This window comes from Pan paniscus, chromosome 2 (genome assembly GCF_029289425.2).
Source record: "Pan paniscus chromosome 2, NHGRI_mPanPan1-v2.0_pri, whole genome shotgun sequence".
Taxonomy (NCBI): domain Eukaryota; kingdom Metazoa; phylum Chordata; class Mammalia; order Primates; family Hominidae; genus Pan; species Pan paniscus.
Genome location: NC_085926.1, coordinates 46,894,519 through 46,916,773, shown reverse-complemented (window position 1 = coordinate 46,916,773; position 22,255 = coordinate 46,894,519). Strand labels below are relative to the sequence as shown.

The 22,255-nt window shown below is 50.1% G+C and overlaps 1 protein-coding gene across 6 annotated transcripts in view; it reads left to right on the top strand.

Annotated features, from left to right (window-relative positions):
* Positions 1-22,255, top strand: part of CCDC12 (coiled-coil domain containing 12) — a 57,713-nt gene that overhangs the window by 19,219 nt on the left and 16,239 nt on the right. For all 6 annotated transcript variants that reach the window (XM_063602291.1, XM_063602290.1, XM_063602288.1 and 3 more), the window contains one exon: positions 19,161-19,228. In XM_063602291.1, coding sequence (XP_063458361.1) covers positions 19,161-19,228 — 68 coding nt within the window. The remainder of the gene's footprint in view (positions 1-19,160; positions 19,229-22,255) is intronic.

Genomic DNA, 22,255 nt, shown 5'->3' with positions numbered 1-22,255 from the left:
AGTGAGGCTGGCCCTTGCCTCAAGCACGGTCAGGCTGGGGCCCTGTGGGGAGGCTGATCTGTGTACCCCCAGGTATAATACTGTATACTGCCATCCACGGAGGAGGGGCAGAGGAGAGCTGTCAGTGTCTTGGAGGGAGGGCATGGACAGGGGGTGGGGGACAACACTTGCATGCATGTCGCGTGGAGGAGAGCGCTGAACCCAGTATCGATATACACACACTGCTTTATCTCATTGGTTGGCTTATGAGTAGTGTCCCCATTTGGGCTTTGTCCCAGGCTGCATAACTCACAAGACAGAGCCTGAGCTGGTAGAGGTGCTGAGAAAACACTTGAGGGATTGAGTGGATGGCATGGAGAGTGATAGCTGTTTCCAGGTGTGAAAGAGGTGGAGGGATTTTAGGCAGAGGAGGGGCAGGAGCAGAACAGGCAGGCATGGAGGTGGTCTGAATTTGGGAAGATGATCTGTGGAAGGCCCTTCTTCCTTGCCACCTCCCTGTCCCCCCACACTGGCTAGCGTTTTCTGACTTGGATTCATATTCTCTGCACACGTGTAGGGTCTGCTCTTTTCAACTGTGGTAGCTCGAGGGCAAGGGCTGGGGCTTCCTCCGGGTGACACTGATGGCCGCTCTGGGTGAACTGAGGGAAGGAACAAGGCATGAATGTGGGGATCTGTTATGTGACCCCTTTGTCACGGGATGAGAGGGCCTCACCCCGAAGACACAGGTGAGAGTCTCAGGCTCCACCATCATCATCACTGTGGTTGGCGCCTACTGACTGAGGACGTACTCTGTGCCAGCCACAGTGTAGGGCTGTCACTCACATGCGTACCCTTAAGTCATGCCATCTAGCAATTGAAGAAACTGCAGCTCTGAGAAGCTAAACTGGCCCAGAGTACCACAGTACACAGTTGTTAGTGCTGGGTATTGACTCCTCATGTGGTTCTGCTTTCTCAACCTTTCCATATGCTGAGCATGTGGATTTTTAAAAACGCTTTGCAGCTAAAGGAAGTGTGTGTAGGTGGGGATAAGACCTTGTGAAGCAGTATTTCCCCCCACAAAAAAATGTGCCAGTTCCGACTTGTTTAAATTTGGTTTAATTAGGATTTTTATCACTTGTAGATCACACCAGAGAGCAGACAGCTGTCTTACCTTTACTTCTCAGACTGTGACACTCCGAGAAGCAGCTGACCAGAGGGTAAAATAGCTTCTAGTCTAGGAGCTTCAGCACATTTTGTTGCTGTGTAAACCTCTGACTTGCCTGGAAATTGACTTGTAAAGAATTTTGCATTTCATACTGGGGTGCCTGATGCTGGGGTCTGGTATATTTCATGCTCAGCTGTGTGTTGGCATGGAGGGAATGGAGAGATGGCTCCTAGCTCAGGTAAGGGCCTTGGCTTACATCAGTGACTGGCCTTTGTGGTGGTCAGGAGAGTTGGGGAGGATGCTGGGACCAAGCTCATAGAACACTTAACAAACATCCCGAGTCTCAGCTCCTCCTTTCGCAGAGTGGGCATCACAACCTTTGCCCTGCCCTTATCTTGGGTTCTCCTTGGGGATTGGATGAACAATGGAATGTAACGCAACTTTGAGCTCTATAAAGTGCTGGATGCATTTGTTCCAGAATCAAACCGAGGGTCGGGCTGCTTATTCCCTTGGCCCAATAACGAGATGCAGATGAACTGGGAGAGAAGGGAGTTTTTTTTATTTCTGCAGCTGGTTACAGGGAGAAGGCCTGGAAATTATCACCAGACCAATTCAAAATTACAAAGTTTTCCAGAGCTTGTATATCTTCTAAGCTATACATCTATGTATAAATGTGCATTCATCTAAAGACTTAAGTGGTTAACTTCTTCTAGTCTATAACTAAGATCTGAGTCCTGAAGACCTTCCTCTGGACCCTCAGTAAGTTTACTTAATATCATGGGTCCAGGTGCTGGGGTGATTACCCTTATCTTGTCTCCTGCTAAATCATGGAGGTTTGGGGCGTTCCTTTTAGTCTCCCAATAAACTTGTTTGTGGAGGCCTGGGGAGTTTCTTCAGACCGCCAATAAAACTTATTTAATCCTAAACAGATCCTGTTAAGAATTCTTCGTTATCTTGTCGTGCTTCAAGGCTCAGGAAAGGCCTAGGCCAAACTCTTGGTGGGCTTTTGTTACATTCTAGCCTTTGTGTAAGGGCACTGGTTCTATCAGCTTTACACACACACATATATATATGTGTGTGTGTGTATTTTTTTTTTATTTTTTTATTTTTGAGATGGAGCCTCCAGCCTGTTGGCCAGGCTGGAGTGCAGTGGCACAATCTCAGCTCACTGCAACCTCCTCCACCTGGGTTCAAGTGATTCTCCTGCCTCAGCCTCCCGAGAAGCTGGGATTACAGGCGCCTGCCACCACACTCGGCTAATTTTTTGTATTTTTAGTAGAGACAGCGTTTCATCATGTTGGCCAGGCTGGTCTCGAACTCCTGACTTCAGGTGATCCACCCACCTCGGCCTCCCGAAGTGCTGGGATTACAGGCATGAGCCACCGCCGCCCTGGCTAGCTTTTAATATTTAACCTAGCTACTCAGTCAGTACTGAAACGTAACGGAGGCCTGCGTTAGTGAGACCTGGCCTGCCACACCCTTTGTTGTTAGGTTATTGCTATAAATGGCCATGCGTAGCCAAGGCACTTATTTGCAAACAACAGAAATCCATTCTGGCTGATTTTAGAAGAATACAAAGTGCTTGTTGTTTTAGAAATCGAGCCACTTACAGCTTACCAGGAGTAAAAGAAAAAAAAATAATTAAAAAGAAAGAGAGCCAGCCTTAGAGGTACACAGCTTGAAAGAAGCCCAACATTTCATAAGAAAAATGGAAAATGGCTCAATGAGGAAACTGCTACTGCCTTCGAGTACTAGATACTACAGTTAGCCCTGTTGCCCTGTGCCCTGGAATCAATCTTGAATCAAATCTTATTGCAGCTTCCCTAGAGAGAAGTCTGTGCCACCCCACCCCTACCTCTCTGCAGGTCACAACTCACCATTTGGAGTCTCTTATGGGTATATTGGATCAACAGGGCCAGAGTTACCTTCCTGCTTCAAGGCAGGCTGGGAAAGTGAGTGGGGCACTTTTGGCTTCTGTAGTGAGGGGCAGGGTCTTCCTCCCCCAAGACTCAAGGTGGAGCTTTTGTAAGTGAAGGGAGGAGCTCGGGCTCTGGGCAGCCCATAGAATAACTTGGGAACATGGTGCATTGGACACACCAGTCTACTTGAGGTCGAGACCCGAGGTCTGGCCCTGGCTTCTCCCCTTCTCTTGCTGCACACTTCACCTGGATCTCCTGTGGCCCTCCGGATATTTACGTTGTATGAATGATTTTTATTTTGGGGGGGTGGGTGTGGTGGTGACAGGGACTCTCACTCTGTCAACCAGGCTGGAGTGCAGTGGTGCAATCTCGGCTCACTGCAGCCTCGACCTCCTGGGCTCAGATGATTCCCCCACCTCAGCCCCCCAAGTAGCTGGGACTACAGGTGCACACTACCACTCCTGGCTTTGTGTTTTTTTGTGGTAGAGACAGGGTTTCACCATGTTTCCCAGACTGGTCTTGAACTCCTGGGCTCAAGGAATCTTCCTGTCTCAACCTCCCAAAGTGTTGGGATTACAGGCGTGAGCTACTGAGCCTAGCCCCTTATGAATGATTTCTTTGCGTTTCTTCCTATCCTGCCTGCCCTGTGTCCAGAGCCCACCTTGGTGACCACAGTAGCCCTCAGGCAGCTGAGTGTGGCCTCATGCAGTCCGCTTTCTCTTCTAGGTCAGCCTCTTGAAGAGGAGGCAGCATGTGGTCTCACTCAGAGGCTCCTCAACTGGGCCATGTATTAGAGATGTGACCCAGGAGTAGGTGGGCTCTTTGAACATTCAGATTCCCAGGTCTTACCGTGGAAGATTCTGATTTGGCAGGTGCTGTTTATAACTGTTCCCTGGGCTGCTGCTAGTTTATCCTCTATCAGCTCATATCTGAGGCCTCTGCAGCCCTACCAGTTTGGTGGTTTTCTTATTTTTCTCATTTGGTGTAAGAATAGATGTGATCACACTTCTCTGGCTGTTAGGCAGAAAGCAGACCTAAGCCTTAGGGCTATTTATTTGAGAGAATTTTGAAAGCCTGATGCAATCAGAAAGCCCCTGTTTAAATGTGGGCCTATCTTTTATTAGCCCTGAGCCACTGGTTAAGTTTCTTAGTTGTTCTGAACCTGGTCATTTGTATGCAGTGATAATACCTGATTCCGGGGTATTGGTGGGGGCCAGAGGCCCTGGTGTGCACAAGAGTGAAGTGTGAGTAGATGAGCAAGTACCACATGGCAGCTTGCAGTTGGAAGGGACTGTTCCTCCCGACAGACTCAGAGACAGCTGCTCTTCTGCTGTCCTTGGGGTGAGAAGGTGGCTCTCCTAACCCACATCCAGCTTGTTTTTTGGGGGGCCCCTTTGCTTTCTGGCCTTTGCTAAATGCTCTTTATAAAATACTCGAATCATATTGTTGCCACCTCTCTACCTGTCCTCCAGCTTCTCAGTGCTTGTGAGATAAAGTCTGTAGCCCATCAGGCAGGCCCATCCCACTTCCCCAGTGCCCTTGGATATCACCACTCTCTGCCTGGACACACCTGCTCCTTCTAGTGACCCTGACATTCCCCTCTCTGACTGCTCAGTCTGCATCTTCCCTCTTCTCTCCCTGGACAGCCTGCCCACCTGGCTGGCCCTGCAGGTGTTCTCGGGTCCCACCTTCTCTCATTCCCAGTGGCATTCAGGCTTTGGATGCACTATAGGGTGGTTATCTGTTCACTGTCTGCTTCCCCCTTCCCTGCCCCTGACTTCCCTGAGGGCAGCCATCTTGCTTTAGTCACCTTTTTGTCTGCCCCATGACAAGACTCAGAGATTCCGTAAACATTCAAATGAAGAAGCAACTAGGCAGGCACATGGATTTGGGAGTTGGTTGGGCTGAGATTTTCCTCAGGGAAAAACAGACTTGCCCACAAGGACAAGTCCAAGAGTTTATTTAAAAAGTGCAGGCTGTGGCGATGCTAACAGCAAGAAGAACTTCACTGGGTGATTGTGAAGTCAGTTAGGTTTCTTCGATCTGTAGTTTAGGCATGGACTAGGGGTGCTTTGACAGCCGTTAACATTGGAAAAGAACTGGGCATTTTAGTTGGTCACAGGCTTTGAATAAGCCAGTGGTGTGACGTGGATACCAGGAACACTGATGTCCCAGCTGTGGTGTTGGCTATCGGTTGGTTGGGAAATAACTTTTTTTTTTTTTTTTTCAGACGGAGTTTCGCTCTTTTGCCCAGGCTGGAGTGCAGTGGTGCAGTCTTGGCTCACTGCAACCTCCTCCTTCTGGTTTCAAGCAATTCTCCTGCTCAGCCTCCTGAGTAGCTGGGACTACAGGTGCCCGCCACCATGCCCAGCTAATGTTTGTATTTTTAGTAGAGACGGGGTTTCACCATGTTGGCCAGGCTGGTCTTGAACTCCTAACCTTGTGATCTGCCCGCCTCGGCCTCCCAGAGTGCTGAGATTACCAGGCGTGAGCCACCGTGCCCGGCGGAAATACCTGTTCTTTTAATAAATGGTAGCTCTTATTCCCTTGACCCACCCCATTTTAAGAACAAATCTACCCACATGAAAGGTCACATAGTTGCTATAGAGGTTGATGCATCTAGTGCCAGGTTTGAGTGAGGGCCGTTGGCAGCTATCAAGGAAACTGTTTTAGGGGACCCAGAATTGATGTAAACAGGCCCATGGGACTAGGGTGTGTGTGGGAGGCGAAAGGGTATCATTTACAGGGGCCACCCACTGAGGTTTTCAGGTCCTTGCTTGCTGTCTCTATTGGATCCAGCGAAAGTGAACACATAGTGGTTGGGCTTTCTCCTCCTCTTCCCTCCTGGGCTCAGCCTAAGGATCCTATCTACCAGCCAGAGTTTGTGGAGAAAGGTCACCTTCTTTTGTTCTACAGGCCTTACAGATCTGGGGATGGTCAGGTAGCAGCCACATGTCCTCAGGACCAGAGAGTCTGGGTGGTTGTTCCAGTCCCTGGAACTGACCAGGTGGGCCCCCTGTGCCTGATTCCTCTGACTGTCCACTGTGAGGCAATGGGGAAGGGGTTTCTGGGTGCCACACGAAGCTGTCTCCCACCAGGGGAGGGGTCTTCCAATCTGCATGGACCTTATCATTTGCTTTTGTGATTTGCTCACTGCTGCTCCCCTCGTGAGCTCAGAATGGTGAGGAAGTCCTAGTGGTTGTGAATTCTGCTTTGTGGTGAAGGAGGCTTTTTTCCCCTCCAAGAAAAGGGAAATGGTGGGGTAGGGTGAGAGGGTGGGGAGGTGACTTCATTGCTCACCACCAGTTAGTTTCTTAACCGACATTTTTAGTCCCCCAGTAATGGAGATGTCTATCCTGATTTAAGAGGGCTTAGTCTACAATTGGCTGCTGCATTTGCTACTGTGGTTAGAGTCCCAGGCTGCAGAGGGACGCTGGTGTGTGCAGGCTCAATCTGTCCTCTTCTGCACCAGCAAAGCTGGACTTTTTTTTTTTTTTTTTTCCAAGGTTGAGAAAAGTCATTAGGCATTGACAAGGCTGTGTCAGGCCTGAGTGCCAGCCATGGTTTCCTGCTTCCCCATTTAGCCAGGTGAGGGTCAAGAGAATCTGTTTAGGGTATGAGTCAAGATAGTGAGCCATAGTCAGCTAGGTTCCTCTGGTTACTTTTATGATTAAGTCATTTTGACAGCAGAATTAAGGAAGATGGAAAAAATACTACCCACGGTTGAGTGCGAGTCCGTGAAGTCTTTGGCCATTTGTATGTATGGTATTGCCATGGTTGCAGTCATGAGTATGTAATATAGGACTCTTACCCCTGGCGTTCGTGTGTGTGTCTGTTGCATAGTGCTGCCTCGCTATTTTAATGCCTCCCCTGGCCCATCATATGAATGCTGGCCTGCATAACTGTGCCCTACAGGTGTTGGGCTCACTGCATAGTTCCACTTCTCCCTACTGTGAGAAACACAGCTCTAAACACCTCTGCATGCATTGCTCTTTTATTTCCTTGTGATGTCTTTTGAGACTGGAGTTCTTGGCCAAGAAATGACCATATTTGGGGCTCTCGATGGGTTTGATTGTATCTCTCTGAAATGACACCAGAAAGAGCTGTCAACTGTCATGTGATGACAGATGGAGGCACCCTAGACACACTTGAAACCATTTGCATGTGAAAGGTAGAGACAGGAGTGGGACAAGAGCAAAGGGCAGGTGTTCTAGAGGGAATCAGCCTATGCTTGAAGCCTGCCCTGCCATTTGCATCCTGGCAACCTCTAGCTGTGTGACTCTGGATGGATTACTTAATTGTCCTGGGCTTCCATTTTTCTCATCTGTGGTAGGAGAAAGGAGTGCTGACCTTACTAGATTTTCATAGTGATTAATTATTGATTATTTTTGATAATATCAGTACTACTGTTTAATTAATGGAATAATCAGTTGCCTGGCATACTGTTATTACCAAAGAATTGACAGTGTTGTAAGACATGCAGAACAGAGAAGAGTGACATTTGGGTTCGGCACTGCCCAGGGCTCACCTTCTAATGGAAAATCTTCCAATTTTATGGAACCTAGTTAAAACCACACTCCCAAGAAGTGGGCAGGGTTGGGATTTTTGTCTTCATTTTGCAGGAGAGAAGCAGAGGTGCAGATAGTTGTTGGAAAAGAGGATAGAACAGACAACTAAAGGATAAACAAGCAGCATGTGTGGTAGAAAGAACTGAGGATGTGGCAGCGGGGAGCTGGGCTTCTGTTTATTTCCCAAAACTTGTGCTCTATCCAATGGAAAGAGTATTAGGTATGACATGCACAGACCTGGTCCAGCCTCAGTTCTTGCATCTGTGCAACAAGGCTAGTGATAACCGAATACGTGGGTGCTGTTGGAAGGCTCACACAACAGAAGTTCCTGTAACATGGGAAGTTAGCATGTGCCTTCTGCCTCCCCAGGTAGTTCCTTTACTATTGGTCCAGCTGCTCTTAGTGCCAGGTGCTGTGAGCAGTGATGGAGAGGCCTCTGAGAGCTTCCAGTCTAGGAAGGAAGACAGATGTCAAACAAAATCTCATGTGGGGAAATAAAGGTAGAATCATATGTCTGGGATGGTTATCATTAGAAGGCATGGGAAGAACACCTTTGTGCTAAAAGTGGTCATGACCTTTGGCCCACACAGGAGAATGTGCTGAAACCCACCCACCGAGTTTTGTGGTGGGGTCAGAATTAACTTCACAGATGGGTGGTGCCTGTTCTTGTAGCCTGGGGCCTCTTGACAATCCTAAAGGAATCAGATAGCAGATAGATCATTCTTAATTTGATCCTCATTAAATATATATATATATATATATATATATATATATATATATATTTTTTTTTTTTTTTTTTTTTTTTTGAGATGGAGTCTCGCTCTGTCGCCCAGGCTGGAGTGCAGTGGCACAATCTTGGCTCACTGCAAGCTCCGCCTCCCTAGTTCACGCCATTCTCCTGCCTCAGCCTCCCGAGTAGCTGGGACTGCAGGCGCCCGCCACCACGCCCGGCTAATTTTCTGTATTTTTAGTAGGGACGGGGTTTCACTGTGTTAGCCAGGATGGTCTTGATCTCCTGACCTCGTGATCCACCCGCCTTGGCTTCCCAAAGTGCTGGGATTACAGGCTTGAGCCACCGTGCCCAGCCCTAAAATGATTTTTTTTAAATTGTTAATTGATAAATAATAGCTGTATATTTATGGTGTACAACGTGATGTTTCTACAATATACATTGTAGAAAGATTAAATCAAGCTGATTTAACATTTTTTGTGGTGAGACTTTAAAATCTAGGCTAAGCAATTTTGAATATACATTATTATTAACCGATCACCATGCTGTGCAGTAGCTCCCTTAAACACACTCCTCCTGCCTAACTGGAACTTTGTGTCCTTTGACCAACATCTTCACTTTCTCCACCTCTCCTGCAACTCCAGCCTCTATAACCACCCGTCTAGTCTCTGTTTCGGTGAGTTCTACTTTTTATTTTTTTATTTTAATTTTTAATTTTTTTGAGATACAAGTCTCACTCTGTTGCCAAGGCTGGAGTGCAGTAGTTCAGTTACAGCTCACTGCAGCCTTGACCTCCTGGCCTTGGTTGATCCTCCCACCTCAGCCTCCTGGGTAGTTGGGACCCGCCTCGGCCTCCCGAAATGCTGGGATTACAGGTGTGAGCCACTGTGGCTGGCCAGTTCCACTGTTTTAGATTCCACATATAAGTGAGATCATGCAATATTTGTCTTTCTGAGCCTGGCTTATTTCGCTTAGTGTAATGTTCCCCAGATTCGTCCATGTTGTTGCAAATGACAGGATTTCCTCTTTTTTTTTTTGAAGCCTGAATAGTATTTCATTGTGTGTATATACTAAATTTTCTTACTCATTCATCCATTTATGGACACAGGTTATTTCCATTTGAGCCTCACTTTTAAAAATTAAGTTTAGCATATACAGAGACTTAGCCAAAAAAAAGTAGCACTTTCAGAAAAGGATAATGTGCTCCATTCACATGAATGTTGTTACATTTTAAAAAATGGGCTGGGCATGTGGCTCATGCCTATAATCCGGCACTTTGGGAGGCCAAGGCAGGAGGATTACTTGAGCCCAGGAGCTCGAAACCAACCTTGGCAATATAGTTAGACCCTGTCTCTACCCAAAAAAAAAAAAAAAAAAAAAAAAAGCTGTGCATGGTGGCATGCTCCTGTAGTCCTAGCTACTCCTATGCAGGAGGCTGAGGTGGGAGGTTTACTTGAGCCTAGGAATTTCAGGCTGTGGTAAGCTATGATTGCACCATGCATTCCAGCCTGGACAGCTGGACAACAGAGCGAGACCCTATCTCAAAAAAATGCAAATGTAGATCAATTTCTCTTCTGGTTGGTCTAATACTAATAGGCCTTCTGTTTCCCAGCATGGATCTGGGCCCTGGGTGCTGGGTCCTGGGTTCTTGTTAAGTGCTTTCTTGGTTTTCGTGTCAGGGCAAGGGGTGGGTGAGAACAGAAGGAACATCAGGTTCCCTAAGAGGGATGCAGCAAGAACCAGGGTTCGAATTAGGCCCATCGCTGAGGGACAGCAGGACTTGGGACACTGCAAGATGTCAGCAGGCAGTTTTTTTTTCTTTTCTTTTTTTTTTTTTTTTGAGATGGAGTCTCACTCTGTCACCCAGGCTGGAGTGCGGTAGCGCAATCTTGGCTCACTGCAACCACTACCTCTGGGTTCGAGCAATTCTCCTGCCTCAGCCCCCTGAGTAGCTGGGACTACAGGCGCCCACCACCATGCCTGGCTAATTTTTGTAGTTTTAGTAAAGATAGGTTTTCACCATATTGGCCAGGCTGGTCTCGAACTCCTGACCTTATGATCCACCTGCTTTGGCCTCCCAAAGTGCTGGGATTACAGGTGTGAGCCACTGTGCCCGGCCAGCAGGCAGTTTTTCATGGTGCAGGGTCATGTGGGACCCTGTACCACATGGTGGACCCAAGTTGCCTTGTATAATCCTCACATGCCCCTGTTAAAGTAGTGCCAGCCCCACTTTGACAGGGGAGGAGACAGAGCCTCAGGGAGGTCCCACCACTGGTAAGCAGTGTGTCCTGATGTTCCCACCACCTGCCCAGTCCAGGGCTGCAGGCTGGGCTTCCTGCATACCACAGTGCCCCTACAGGGAGGACCCTGGAGGGAGTTTGGAGCCAGGCCAGACTTCCCAGAGGAACTCGTCCAGTCTGGCTGCATATGAAGGAAGGGGAAGAGACTGGTCTTTGCCCTGCCCTCTGTGTGACCTTTCAAGAGGTTATTTCCTGCTGGGGCCAGTGTGGGTGAAGTCTCAGGGCAGTGGGAGGGGCCTTTTGCATACTAATGGTTCTGGTTGTTCCCTCTGCTCTCTTCCCCCTCCGTCCCTCTGTCCCCACTCTCACTCATCCTTTAAGGTGACACTTCCTTTGGAAAGCCTCTGTAGACACCTCTTAATGCCACCCAAAAAAACACTGCCTTCCCTGGCTGTTGACACCTTCCCTTTTCCCCTGTGGGTCACCACCCCCTTGAGAATCTGAAGAGCTCCAGATTTCTCATCCACTAAGATTCACCTTCTCACACTCGCCTGTGTTTCTGTCTGGTCATTGACCTCTGGAATCTGTGCACCGAGGATAAGAATCCCTGCCCTGCTCTGTGGGCACTAGGTGCCTACTCGTTCCTCTTCCTCCTCAGTACCCAGCATGGAGTATCTGGCACAGGGGAGCCAGTCAGTATTTGTCGACTAATAAAGTCTGCTGGAGGAGCTCTGTAGTGCCTCCCTTGAGCACTTGCAGCAAGAATAGGATCAGAGTTGACTTGGGCTGGCTCCCCACACTCCTGACAGACACATGGAGGATATCTGGGCAGGGCCGTGTGACGGGCCTGGCGAGGAGCTGCACTGGGCATGCCGTGGCCTGGGCCTTGAGGTGCCATATGGATGGTGGGTCCCAGTGTGCCTCTCTTCTGAGTGGAGCGGGCCCTCCTTTCCACCGCTGAGGGCACCTTGACAGGCGCTATCCCTTGGCACCAACCTTCGTTAGGCCTTGGGTGTCAAGCCTCACCGTTAGAATGCCTGAAGGCTGCCGCACCCTTTCTCTTTGTCCCCTAAGTGCCACCACCTTTTTGTCAAAGGCGCCTTCCTTCCCCCAGTGAGTCACCAGCAGAACCTCAGTTGTTTCTGCTCCTCCCTGTCTCCCCACAGCGTTGAGGCACCTCCTTGTTCTAGTCCACCGCTGTTGACCTAGTTCCCGTCCTTATCTCCAGTCCTTATCTCTAGCCTCGCTGTTCTCCCAGCCTCCCGCTCAGCGCTTTGTTCTTGCTCTGCTCAGAAGCCTTTAGGGAACACATGAACCCACAGGAGAGCAGTGGCTCTTAGCTAATCCCAGCCTCTTGGATGGTAGTCACCACCTGTTCCTGCTGACTCTTGGTGAAGCACTGAATGGGGAATCAGATCTGTCTACACTGCACAGATCATCTGACGTCATCTTCTAATGTCTTGGTGAAGCAAGTATTACAACACTGCCCTGTCTGCTTACAGGATTGCTGAGAACATCTGATAAGGATGATGGGCATGGAAGCTTACCATGACCTCTGCAGAGGCACACCGTTCTGGGCCTGTGCCCCGCTGGCTTTTCTGCAGCCCTTTCCTTCCTGCCCTGGCCTGATTCTCCCTGTTCTTCAGGCTCGACTGCTTCGTCTCCCTAAGCTGCAGGCTTTTCTCCTTCATCATTTCCTTGTAATGGTGATATGATGTCAGTATGATTATCCTCATTTTTGTAGATGAGGAAACTGAGGCCAGACAGGTCATATAACTTGCCCAAGGTCACACAGCCAAGATGAAATGGAGCTGGGATTTCCCCGCTCCTGTGCACTCCTCTACCACAGTGCTGTGCCTGCTGTAGTTGGTGTCAGGCCTGTGGGTGCAAACTGGTACAACAAACGTCTGCCCTCTAGGAACTCTTGGTCTGGTCAGCAGATAGAGTGGATGCTCGGACCAAGTCATCCTAGCAGCACATTGAGTGCAGGGGACCCAGAGTGAGGAGCTCTGCAGCCTGACGAGATCTCAGCCTGCCCAGGAGAAGCAGAGTCTCTCCCCCTTTCCCCCTGCCAGTCTCTGGGCAGTAGAGATCTGTGCAGTTTCTGGTCCCAGGCATGGTGGTGTTCAGCTCACTTCTTATCACTCCATCTTCAGGGTGAGTCAGACTCCGGGTGACTGCCCTACCCGCTAAGTGCCCTTGGAACACAGCTCCCACCACAGCAGCACCCGACAGGAAGTCCCTCCACCCCAGCATGGGGCTGCAGTGGCCCTGAGGATGGGCACAAGGTGACACTGGGGAGCCTGCCAAGTTTGCCCCAGCATTGTCTGTCTCTTCCTGTCACCTTCAGGCACTATGTGCCTATCTCTTTTGATTTTTTCCCCACCCTGGGCCCAAATCAGAACTGGAAAGGCTCAAAGTGGGGCCAGTTTGGCCTCTTCTTAGGGGGCTAGGATTTCGAGGTCTTATTTTCTCTTTAACTTTTGAACAGAGGGCAGTTTCCCATGGACATTATAGCAGGCATACTCAGAGCTAATGGGGCATATCACCTGGGGATTGGAAAGTGTTTCTGTACCCATGAGTTCCTGTTGAGTCTCTAGCTTCTTCAGGAAGCTAAAGAAGGGTGGGAAGACCCTAGATGAGAAGTTGAATGTCTCTCTCTTAACCCTTTCCTGCTTCTCTTATTTCCTTCTGGAAGGGAGAGCTCTAGTCAGCAGCTCCTAAAAGTTTGAGTCCTTGGGAAGTCTTAGGGAGAGGGAGGGGCTTATTCCTTATCCCCTGAACTCAAGTCCTCCTGCTTCGGCACACCCGCCCCCAGTGACAGTTCCCAGCCCTCATTTTAACTTTAACCCCCCTCCCAAACACAGACACACAGACAGCAGCAGGCTGGGGCAGGTCCAGGCTGGGAGTGGAGGATCTCACCTGACTTCTGGTCTTCCCCGTTCCTCCCATGACACATCTTGTAGGCTACCACAGTGCCCGTTCAGGGTGTCAGCCCTCATGCTGGGCTCAGCCCTCCCACGGTGCTGGAGGAATGCCCTGTGAGCCCTGCCCCTGACAGCATCAGGTGAGGCTGGGCCAGCCATGTGGGCCTGCTCTGCAGGCTGTGACAGTGCTCTTGCTCCGCTCTCATGTCTTTGTAGGCAGTTACCACTCCCAGGAATGCTCTGCCTTCTTTAGCTGCCTCATAATCCCCCAGTGGACATTTAGAATTGAGTTTAAGGATTACTTCCTTCCCCGACAACACCTATCCCATGCTAATTCCCTAAGTGTACAAGATATTTAGTAAAGCTTTCCTCACTACTCATGGCACAGAGTTACATTTTCTAAGTCTGATCCTTTGAGTAGACTTGAGATTCTTGAGGATAGGGTTCTTACTTTATCTTTGTGCCCAAGGTGGACCTGGCCCACAAAGGAGACTGAGGGGTGCAAGGAAAGAGATCTTCATCTTACTGTGGGTGGGAAGGGGCAACAGGAGGACATAGAGCAGCCTCTCTTCTTCCTCCCTCCTCCTGTAGGCCTGGTTGTTGATTGACCTGCTTCTAGCAGTGGTGCTACATTCAGACAGCAATGTGGATTGATTCTGCCCCCACGCTTCATGTGCCATCCAGAGGCAGGTGTACTCATCCATTGAGGGATCCTTCCAGAGAGAGGTGACTGAGGAGCAAAGCCATTGTTGAAACACCGAGTCTGAGGAGATGAGATGGAGGCACGTCCCAAAATTGATAAACCTCTAGCTGGTCTGATAAAGAAAAATGACACAAATTATCAATATCAGTGAACATCACTACAGATCTTACAGACATTAGGCTATTAGGAGAACAATATAAGTCACTTTGTGCCAGTAAATTCAATAACTTAGGTGAAACAGACATCTTGAAAGACATAAATTAATAACACTGGCTGGAGAAGAAATAGAAAATCTATACAGTCCTATAACAAATATTTTCCCAAATAAAACTTCAGGCCAAGATTGCTTCACTGAAGTCTTGTTGAACATTTAAGGAAGAAACAATACCAACTTTGCACAGCTCTAATTTTATTTGTAACAGTTTTGTCCCTGATAAAAAGGATTTCAAACATTAGGAAACAGGTCAGTCAGACTCTGTCCTGAGCAGGGCTGTATTTGAGACCCCCTGAAATCCTGCCTCAAAGGCTTCTTCCTGCTGAAGGCTCTGGGAGGAGGTGAGGGCAGGGGTGCAAGGTCTAGGTGTGGAGATGTGGGCAGGGGTGAGAAATGGGGGAGTACCTGCATTAATAGGCAGATAGGCTATGGGGAGGGCCCCAGCCCAGACCATGACTCTCCTGCCCTCCAGCCATCAGCGTTCCTGAGGTTTACTCTTCTGGAGTTGGTGGAGAGGGTAGCAGTTAAATTGGTAGCATTTCTGAAGGTTGTCTAGCCCAGGCTCTGGGCTAGGCCTTGAGGTGCTCTAGGAGATGCCCCATGCTGAGAGGTTCTTGAAGGGAAGGGGTAGTAAAGCCTACATGTGAATAGGAATGGCCACAGGCCTGTGCCCTGGGCCTACGGTCAGACCCTGATATGTACTAGGTAGGCCCAGAGGATTCTTTTGCCTGGGAATCTTAGAAGGCTGCTTTGAGGAGGTGGCCTTTGGCCTGGCCTTTAGGACTGGCCAGATGGTGTGTTTTCTTGGGGGTTATCAGAGTAGATATTTCAGGATTTGAGACAAAATGTGGGGTGTAAGAGTGTTCTGGACAGAGCAGATGTGAGGTCGAGATGAATGGCTATTGTCCTGGGGGTGTGGAGACCCAGTGAGAGCTTTGAGCAGAGGTGCAGTGTGGTCTGACCAGTATCTTTGAAGAGGAGGCCAGGAATGTGGATTGATAAGTTGAAGAGAGACTTAGGGGAGACAGGTTGGAGAAAGAGAGGGAAAAATGCAGGAGGCAGCTGTATTCTCCAGAGTAGAGGGGAAGGCTGGCTGGCAGGCAGGGGTGGAGGGGAATGGCTGGGGGCTTGGTTGTGGTGGGGAGCTAAGGAGGTGGTAGACGAGACTATGGATTGGGAAGGAGGGAGAAGATGGCAAGATTTGGGAAGGGTATTGAGTGGGGAGTGGGGGTGGTGAGGCATTGAGTCTGATTTAAAGGTCTCAGGGTGAGCGAAGTGTCTCTAAATTCCTGGGGAGGCTGTGCACCTAGGGCCTTGCCTGCTTTCCTACTGAGTGTCCAGCAGGGCCTAGGCTTGGACTTGGGCTGGCTGTGGCCGCATCTGAGCACATGGGACCAGGTCTGAACTGTGTGGGGAGCGCAGGAGAGGCGGGTAGAATCAGAGCTCTTTAGAAACTCAGCGCCACTCTTCCACTCTTGATAGCCTCTCTCTCGTCTCCTTGGCAAGAACGAGGGCCAGGCATCAGGACGACCTGGATCCAGACTTGCAGCTACCGCTGATGGGTTCTGTGACTTTGGACAAATCTTTTCCTTTTCCCTGACTGCCATTTCCCAAGTTTTCCCATGGGTTACATTGAGGACCTAGAATGGGTGATCCTGCGAGCCCTCCAGGTCTGAGGCTCTTTGAGTCTCTCAGGTAGGGGTGAGCTTCAAGTGGTCTGCGCTTCCCTCCACTATCCCGGGCAGCAAAGGGCCTTATCTTGTGATTCAGGCCAGTGTCACCAAAAGCGATTTTCCTTCCCGTGAATGCCCATTGTCCTATTTATGAATCACTCTTTGTCAGGAAGGCTGAGGTACACCTTATCTCCCCCACTTGTGTGGCCTGTTCATTTGTTCACCTGCTCCTGCCACAGATGTGGATCTTTATCTTTTTTGAGCCCCTGCTCTTTGCACAGCATCCCAGGCTGGGGTCATTTTTAACCTCATGCTGTCTGCAGAGCTAGTGCTGCCCCCCACCCACCAGATTGCTGGGCATTTTTAAAAGTCATTTAGATAGTTGGGTGTTTTCTCATTTATTAATGAATAACTTGGCCTTTGCTGAGGCACTTGAATGTCTCTGGGGCTCCAGGAGGGTGGTGGCAGCTGTTTGACCTTGCTTGAGAGCTGAGAAAGGGCATGGTATTTGCAAAGCACTCCTCCCAAAGGCTGGACACTTTCCCGTAGTCCCCACCTGCTTCTGCCAGGTGGTTCGGGTTAACAGAACCCCTGTGGAAAGGAGTCGTCTTTGTGGCTGGGGGTCTTGCCCCACTAGCCCAGTGTGGGGAAAGAAGAGCCCTTTCTGCTTTTCCTTCTCTGCCCTTACCCAGGGCAGGTGTCTGCCGCTCCTTCCCCTGAGGTAGGCACTGCAGGGAGTAGCCTTCAGGGTGTCCGCTGGTTGGGAGTTGGGAAGGAATTTTTTGCTAGAATTTGCAGGCTCTGGCTTGCTTCATCGGCTAGTCTTTAGTCAGGGAGGGCTGCATGTGTCAGCAGGGCCCGTGTGGAAGCCCCGTCCAGGTCCCTGCAGCCCTGGGAGCCATTTGGAGAATCCTGACTTGTTTCTCAGTGAAGCATTTATACTCTGTTCTCCCTTCCCTCTTTGGCCATCACCAAGCATCTGCCTGTCCACCCCAGGGCCTGCCTTCCCCAGCAGAGGTCAGTGAACTCTCTCCAGTCTCTCCTCGGTTTCTCCATTGCTTAAGAACACCGGCCAGAGCCCTCTGTGTTCGGCCATTGCCTGCCTTGACCCTCTTACCTGGCAATCATTGTCACCCCCTCCCCCAACCCCAGTCACCTGCATGCTCTTCAGACCACACCCTGCCTTTGTTTAAGCTCTGCTTCCCACCGGGAATGCCCTTCCCACTTCTGTCCCCCTATGCTGTATCACCCAATTCTGCCCAGCCCATCTCTCAGTAGGAAACCTCTCACCCATCGCCCAAGAACCACGTTCCATATTGACCTCTCTCGTGTAGCTGCTGTCACTTGGTCAGTTATTTTGTTCTCGCTGCCTCGTTGCCATGAGATGAGCTGCCCTGAGTTGGGGTGGGGGGCATGTTGATCTGTTCACATGACAGAAGCCTTTCTCTGGGCCAGGCCTCCAACCTGGTTTTGGTAGTCTGCTCCCCGGAGGTTGTGTGGCCAAGGAATGGCAGGGTCTGGTTGATGCCTGCAGTCTCCACATAAAGCAAATACCATTCTTAGGAAGGCAGTTGTCAATGGCATAAATAAATGTCTAGGAAAGGTAGTTCAAGTAGCTGTTTCACTTATAATTTATATGCAGGCTCCAGCGCATTCTGTGTCCACCAGAGCAGGCTCCCAATGGAAGGAGCTCACAGATCTCTCTCAGAACACTGCCCTGCAAGAGTCGAAGGCAGGACGCTGCCATAGTGAAGTGAGCATTGTCACCTTCTGGAGTGCCAACCCTGGCATGCAGGGAGACCCACGACGGCTCTGTCTTGGGGCCTCTCAGTCCATGCCCTGGGCCCCAGGTGTGGTCACACGAATTTGCGCATGTGCACACACGCCCTGCGTCAGTTTGTCCACAGGCAGGCTGACCTAACAGAGGTAATCACATAATAAAGGAGAAAGTCCAGGAAGATATTTTCTGCTTCAGGTGGAAGCAGTATGGCAGTTTCCTTCTGTTGTGGCCCCCAGTGCACCCGAGAACAAGCATAACATGTCAAGGTTGAGATGAACATGACTCTCTAGACTTCAAAAAGAGGTGCAGTTGGTGGGAAGTCAAAAGAACCAGATTAAGAAAATTTTCATGGAAACTTCAGACTAATTCCCCTTGCCTCTGTCTCCCTGAATATAGCATAGGCCTAGGCAGTGAATCTTGTTGCAAGCCTGGTCCTAGTTCATGTTACTTCTAAAGCGAATCAAATAGGTATTTCTGGAGAGGACTCTGGCCTGAAAGGTGTCTCAGGAGGCCTGAGCTCTCATCCTGCCCTGGTTGCTGGTAACTTCTTCCCCCAGTCTTTCTTAGCTTAGCAGGTGGTTCTGTCTAGACCCATGAAGGTGACTGCTGGCCTGCCAGCATGGCCCCTCCATGGCACCAAGTGGCTGCATTTCTCACCACCTAAAGCCATCCAGCTCTTTCTGTGAGTGTTCTCTAAGGGCTACCAGGTACCTGGGACTGGGCTGGAGTTACGGACTTTTTTTGTTGCTTTTTTTTTTTTTTGAGATGGAGTCTTGCTCTGTCGCCCAGGCTGGAGTGCAGTGGCGCGATCTCAGCTCACGGCAAGCTCCGCCTCCCAGGTTTGTGCCATTCTCCTGCCTCAGCCTCCCGAATAGCTGGGACTACAGGCGCCCACTACCACGCCCAGCTAATTTTTTTTTGTGTTTTTAGTAGAGATGGGGTTTCACTGTGTTAGCCAGGATGGTTGTGATCTCCTGACCTCGAGATCCGCCCACCTCGGCCTCCTGAAGTGCTGGGATTACAGGCATGAGCCACCGCGCCCGGCCAAGAGTTACGGATTTTTAAATTCTGCACAGGCAATGAGGCTCCAGTTGTGCCTATGAGATGCAGCAGGCGTGTACCCTGCTTGGAGTCTGGGACACCAAGCTGGGCCCTGCCAGGTGCCCCCCTTCTGAGATGTCCTGTTCTTTAGCTCCCTGGGCCACGTGGACTGGAAGTAGGAGCTTTCAACTGAGCTGGTGGTTTTCTCCCTTTCTTTGCAGGACAAGGAAGATGGGGAGCCAAAGACCAAGCATCTCAGAGAAGAGGAGGGAGAAGGCGAGAAGCACAGGTAATGCCCGTGTGCAGCTCCAGGGTCTGCTCTCTCCTCCAGCACTCATCGGTCTCCCAGTCTCTGGGTCCTCCCAACTCTGTTCAGTGTCTGCCCTGTTCCCTCCCCTCTTCTTTCTGCCCATGGCTGTCCTGTTCAGACCTTAAAATCTCAACATCTCAGAAGGCCCTTGTCGAGGCTTTCTCTGCCTCCTTTCCCTCATTTTCCATTTGGCTGTTACTCAGCCCCCAGCATTTTCTTTCTAGCCCTTACATTATGCCTTTTTACCCTTCTCATACACCTTTCGTGGCGTGGTTCTCCATTGCCTGCTGAGTAAGTGCCCCTTCTGCACTTGGCATGTGAAGCTCTGCCTGGACCATCTAGCCTCATCCAACCTCCTCTGGTTTCCCTCTAGCCAGAGCCCTTTGTGGTTGGCCCTTGCCAACCCTGGCCACTCAGCATTTCCTGACCAGTCTTTTGTCCGTCCTCTCAGCCTGGAGGTCCTTCTCATCTCTCCTATACCTTCGATGTCTGGGTCTTCACATAGAGTTCGGCTCAAAGGGCGCCTTTCTCGTTGTCTGTGCCCCTCTGGCTTCATTTCCCTCTGTAGTATTTATCTTATTTTGTCGAATACTGTCATCTGGTTGGGTCCACTTAAGTTGCCTAAACACAGCACACGTGAGGGTCTTGGGTACCCTTCCCTCGTGATTGCAGGCACAAGGTCTTCCCCCGCAGTCTTGAGGGCTGCAACCTCCACAGAGCCTCAGATGCTGCTTTGCCTCCCAAAAATCTGGAGCCTGGAAACTGTTGCCGGAACCAGTGTGTGGGGTGAGCGAGGCAAAGCTGTGCTGCTGATCTTTGTGAGCAGAGTGTCTGACTACCACTCCCGTGTCAGCAGTTCCAGAGGTCTCATGTCCTCCCTCCCATGCCTAGCCCTGAGATGGGGCTCTCTTCCTGGGGCCCGACTGTGTGTCTTTCTGGACAGGTTGCCTTGATTTCCTTTGCTCTGAGCAGCTTCCTTCAGGCACAGGGGGGTGTAGATCTTGATGGGCTTAGGCTCTGCTTTGCCCAGGGGGAGCGGGAGGGGAGGGAATGCTCTTTAGAGGAAGCTGGGCAGCCACACCAGAGCAGGCTTTCCTAATGCCACAGCCTTTTTTCACCTTCACCAGTATGAGTAGAACCTCCCCACATGCGCGCCTCATCTCTGCCTTTGTAATCAGGAGCAATCACAGACACGACTTACAAAGTGTTTTCACACACCATCCTGAGAGCCCTGCAGAGTCCATGCCCCCTACTCGGGTTCAGACATGCTACCAGCTCTATGCTTAGAGGCTGGTGATGCTAAACGGTGAGTGGGTCTGCTGGCACTGGGCCTGGGGCTTTTTGTTGGGCCTCAGCCCCCAGCTCTTGAAGGTCCCTGGCTGGTGATGGGAAGACGAAGGCCAGTTAGTTGCTCCTTTGCCAGGTGACCCCAACATATGTGGCTTTATGGGTGGGTGCTGGCACAGTTTCCCCCATTCTGTGGTAACTACATATTACAGGCCCTTTGGTCTTCTGGTTTATTCTTAGTTTTTCAAAAACTGGAACTCTGGCTGGAGCCTGAGTTCCAGTTTCTGGGCTTTGATTAGCTGGTGGTGTTTTCTCTGATCCCCACCCCTCCCCCTCCTCGATGAGAAAGAAGGGTCACTGGTTTAGCAGGTGGGTGGGTGGGTCATACAGTAAGAGGCTTGAATGTTGAACCATGTGGTTGTGAATCTCAAACATGGTGTTGAGTGAAGGAAAAAAGCAGGTTTCAGAACTGAGGCATACAGGGCAGGAACATTTATATCAAATTTAGGAACACAAAATGATATATGTGTGTTACTCAGTTGGCAAGTACTGACTTTATTGGTTGTCTGCTCTGTGCAGGGCACCATTGTGGGCCCCTGGAAGGCAACAGCAGACAAAGTACAGCCCCTACCCTCATGGAGCTGACATTTTCTGGAAGGAGACAGGCTGTTAACAAAGAAGCAGGTGTGTGATACAGTGTCAGGTGCTGCCAAGAAAGCGAAAGCAGAAGTGTAAACACATACATGAGGAGTGATGCCTCCGATTGATGTCTGGGGAAGCAAGGAGGAAACAGGATTAGGGGAAGGCTCTATGATGTGTGATTTTTTCTTTTCTTTTTTTTGAGATGGGGTCTCGCTCTGTCACCCAGGCTGGAGTGCAGTGGCGCTATCTCAGTTCACTGCAACCTCCACGTGGCTCCCAAGCTCAAGCGATCTTCCCCACTCAGCCTCCCAAGAAGCTGGGACCACAGGTGCGCACCACCATACCCAGCTAATTTTTGGTACAAAAACAACATGGTTTCACCAGGTTGCCCAGGCTGGTCTCAAACTCCTGAGCTCAGGCAGTCCACCCACTTCAGCCTCCCAAAGTGTTGGAATTACAGGTGTGAGCCACTGGGCCTGGCCAATGATGTGTGATTTTGTTGTAACAAAAAACAAAAACAAAAACAAACAAACAAAAAACAACAGGAGGGGAACAAACCTGTCTGGAATATGGCAAAACATTACTTTTATTGACTCTGCAGGAGGTGAGTATATGTGTTAGGTTATTCTCCGGACTTTTCTGTGTGCCTGAGATATATCATAATGAAAACTGTGGGAAAAAAACCAAAGGGCATGTGCAGTTCCAGGCTCCTGTCAGTGAGTTCTAGATAAAAGAGGCCCTGCCATGTGAGGACCTGCTTCCTGTTAGGTCTTACAGGTCATTTGTAGTGGAGCACAAGACCTGCTCTGAGGCCCTGTCCTGAGCCCAGTGAGCTGGGCAGGTGCAGGGCCCTGTTTGTTTTCTCACCGCAGCCCAGGGACCAACCATGCTGGACATTGAATTGGGTTCTGCTTCAGCTCATCATATTCTTCTGCTTTGCTCTAATCTGGCCTCTTTTGAGGCAGTGGAGCATGGTGGAACAGGTTTGCCTCCCAGTCGTTGAGAGCTTGGCTTTCGGGGCTGTCCTTCTAGAGACTTTGGGCAGGTGGACTTCTAGCATCCTGTACCTGGCAGGGC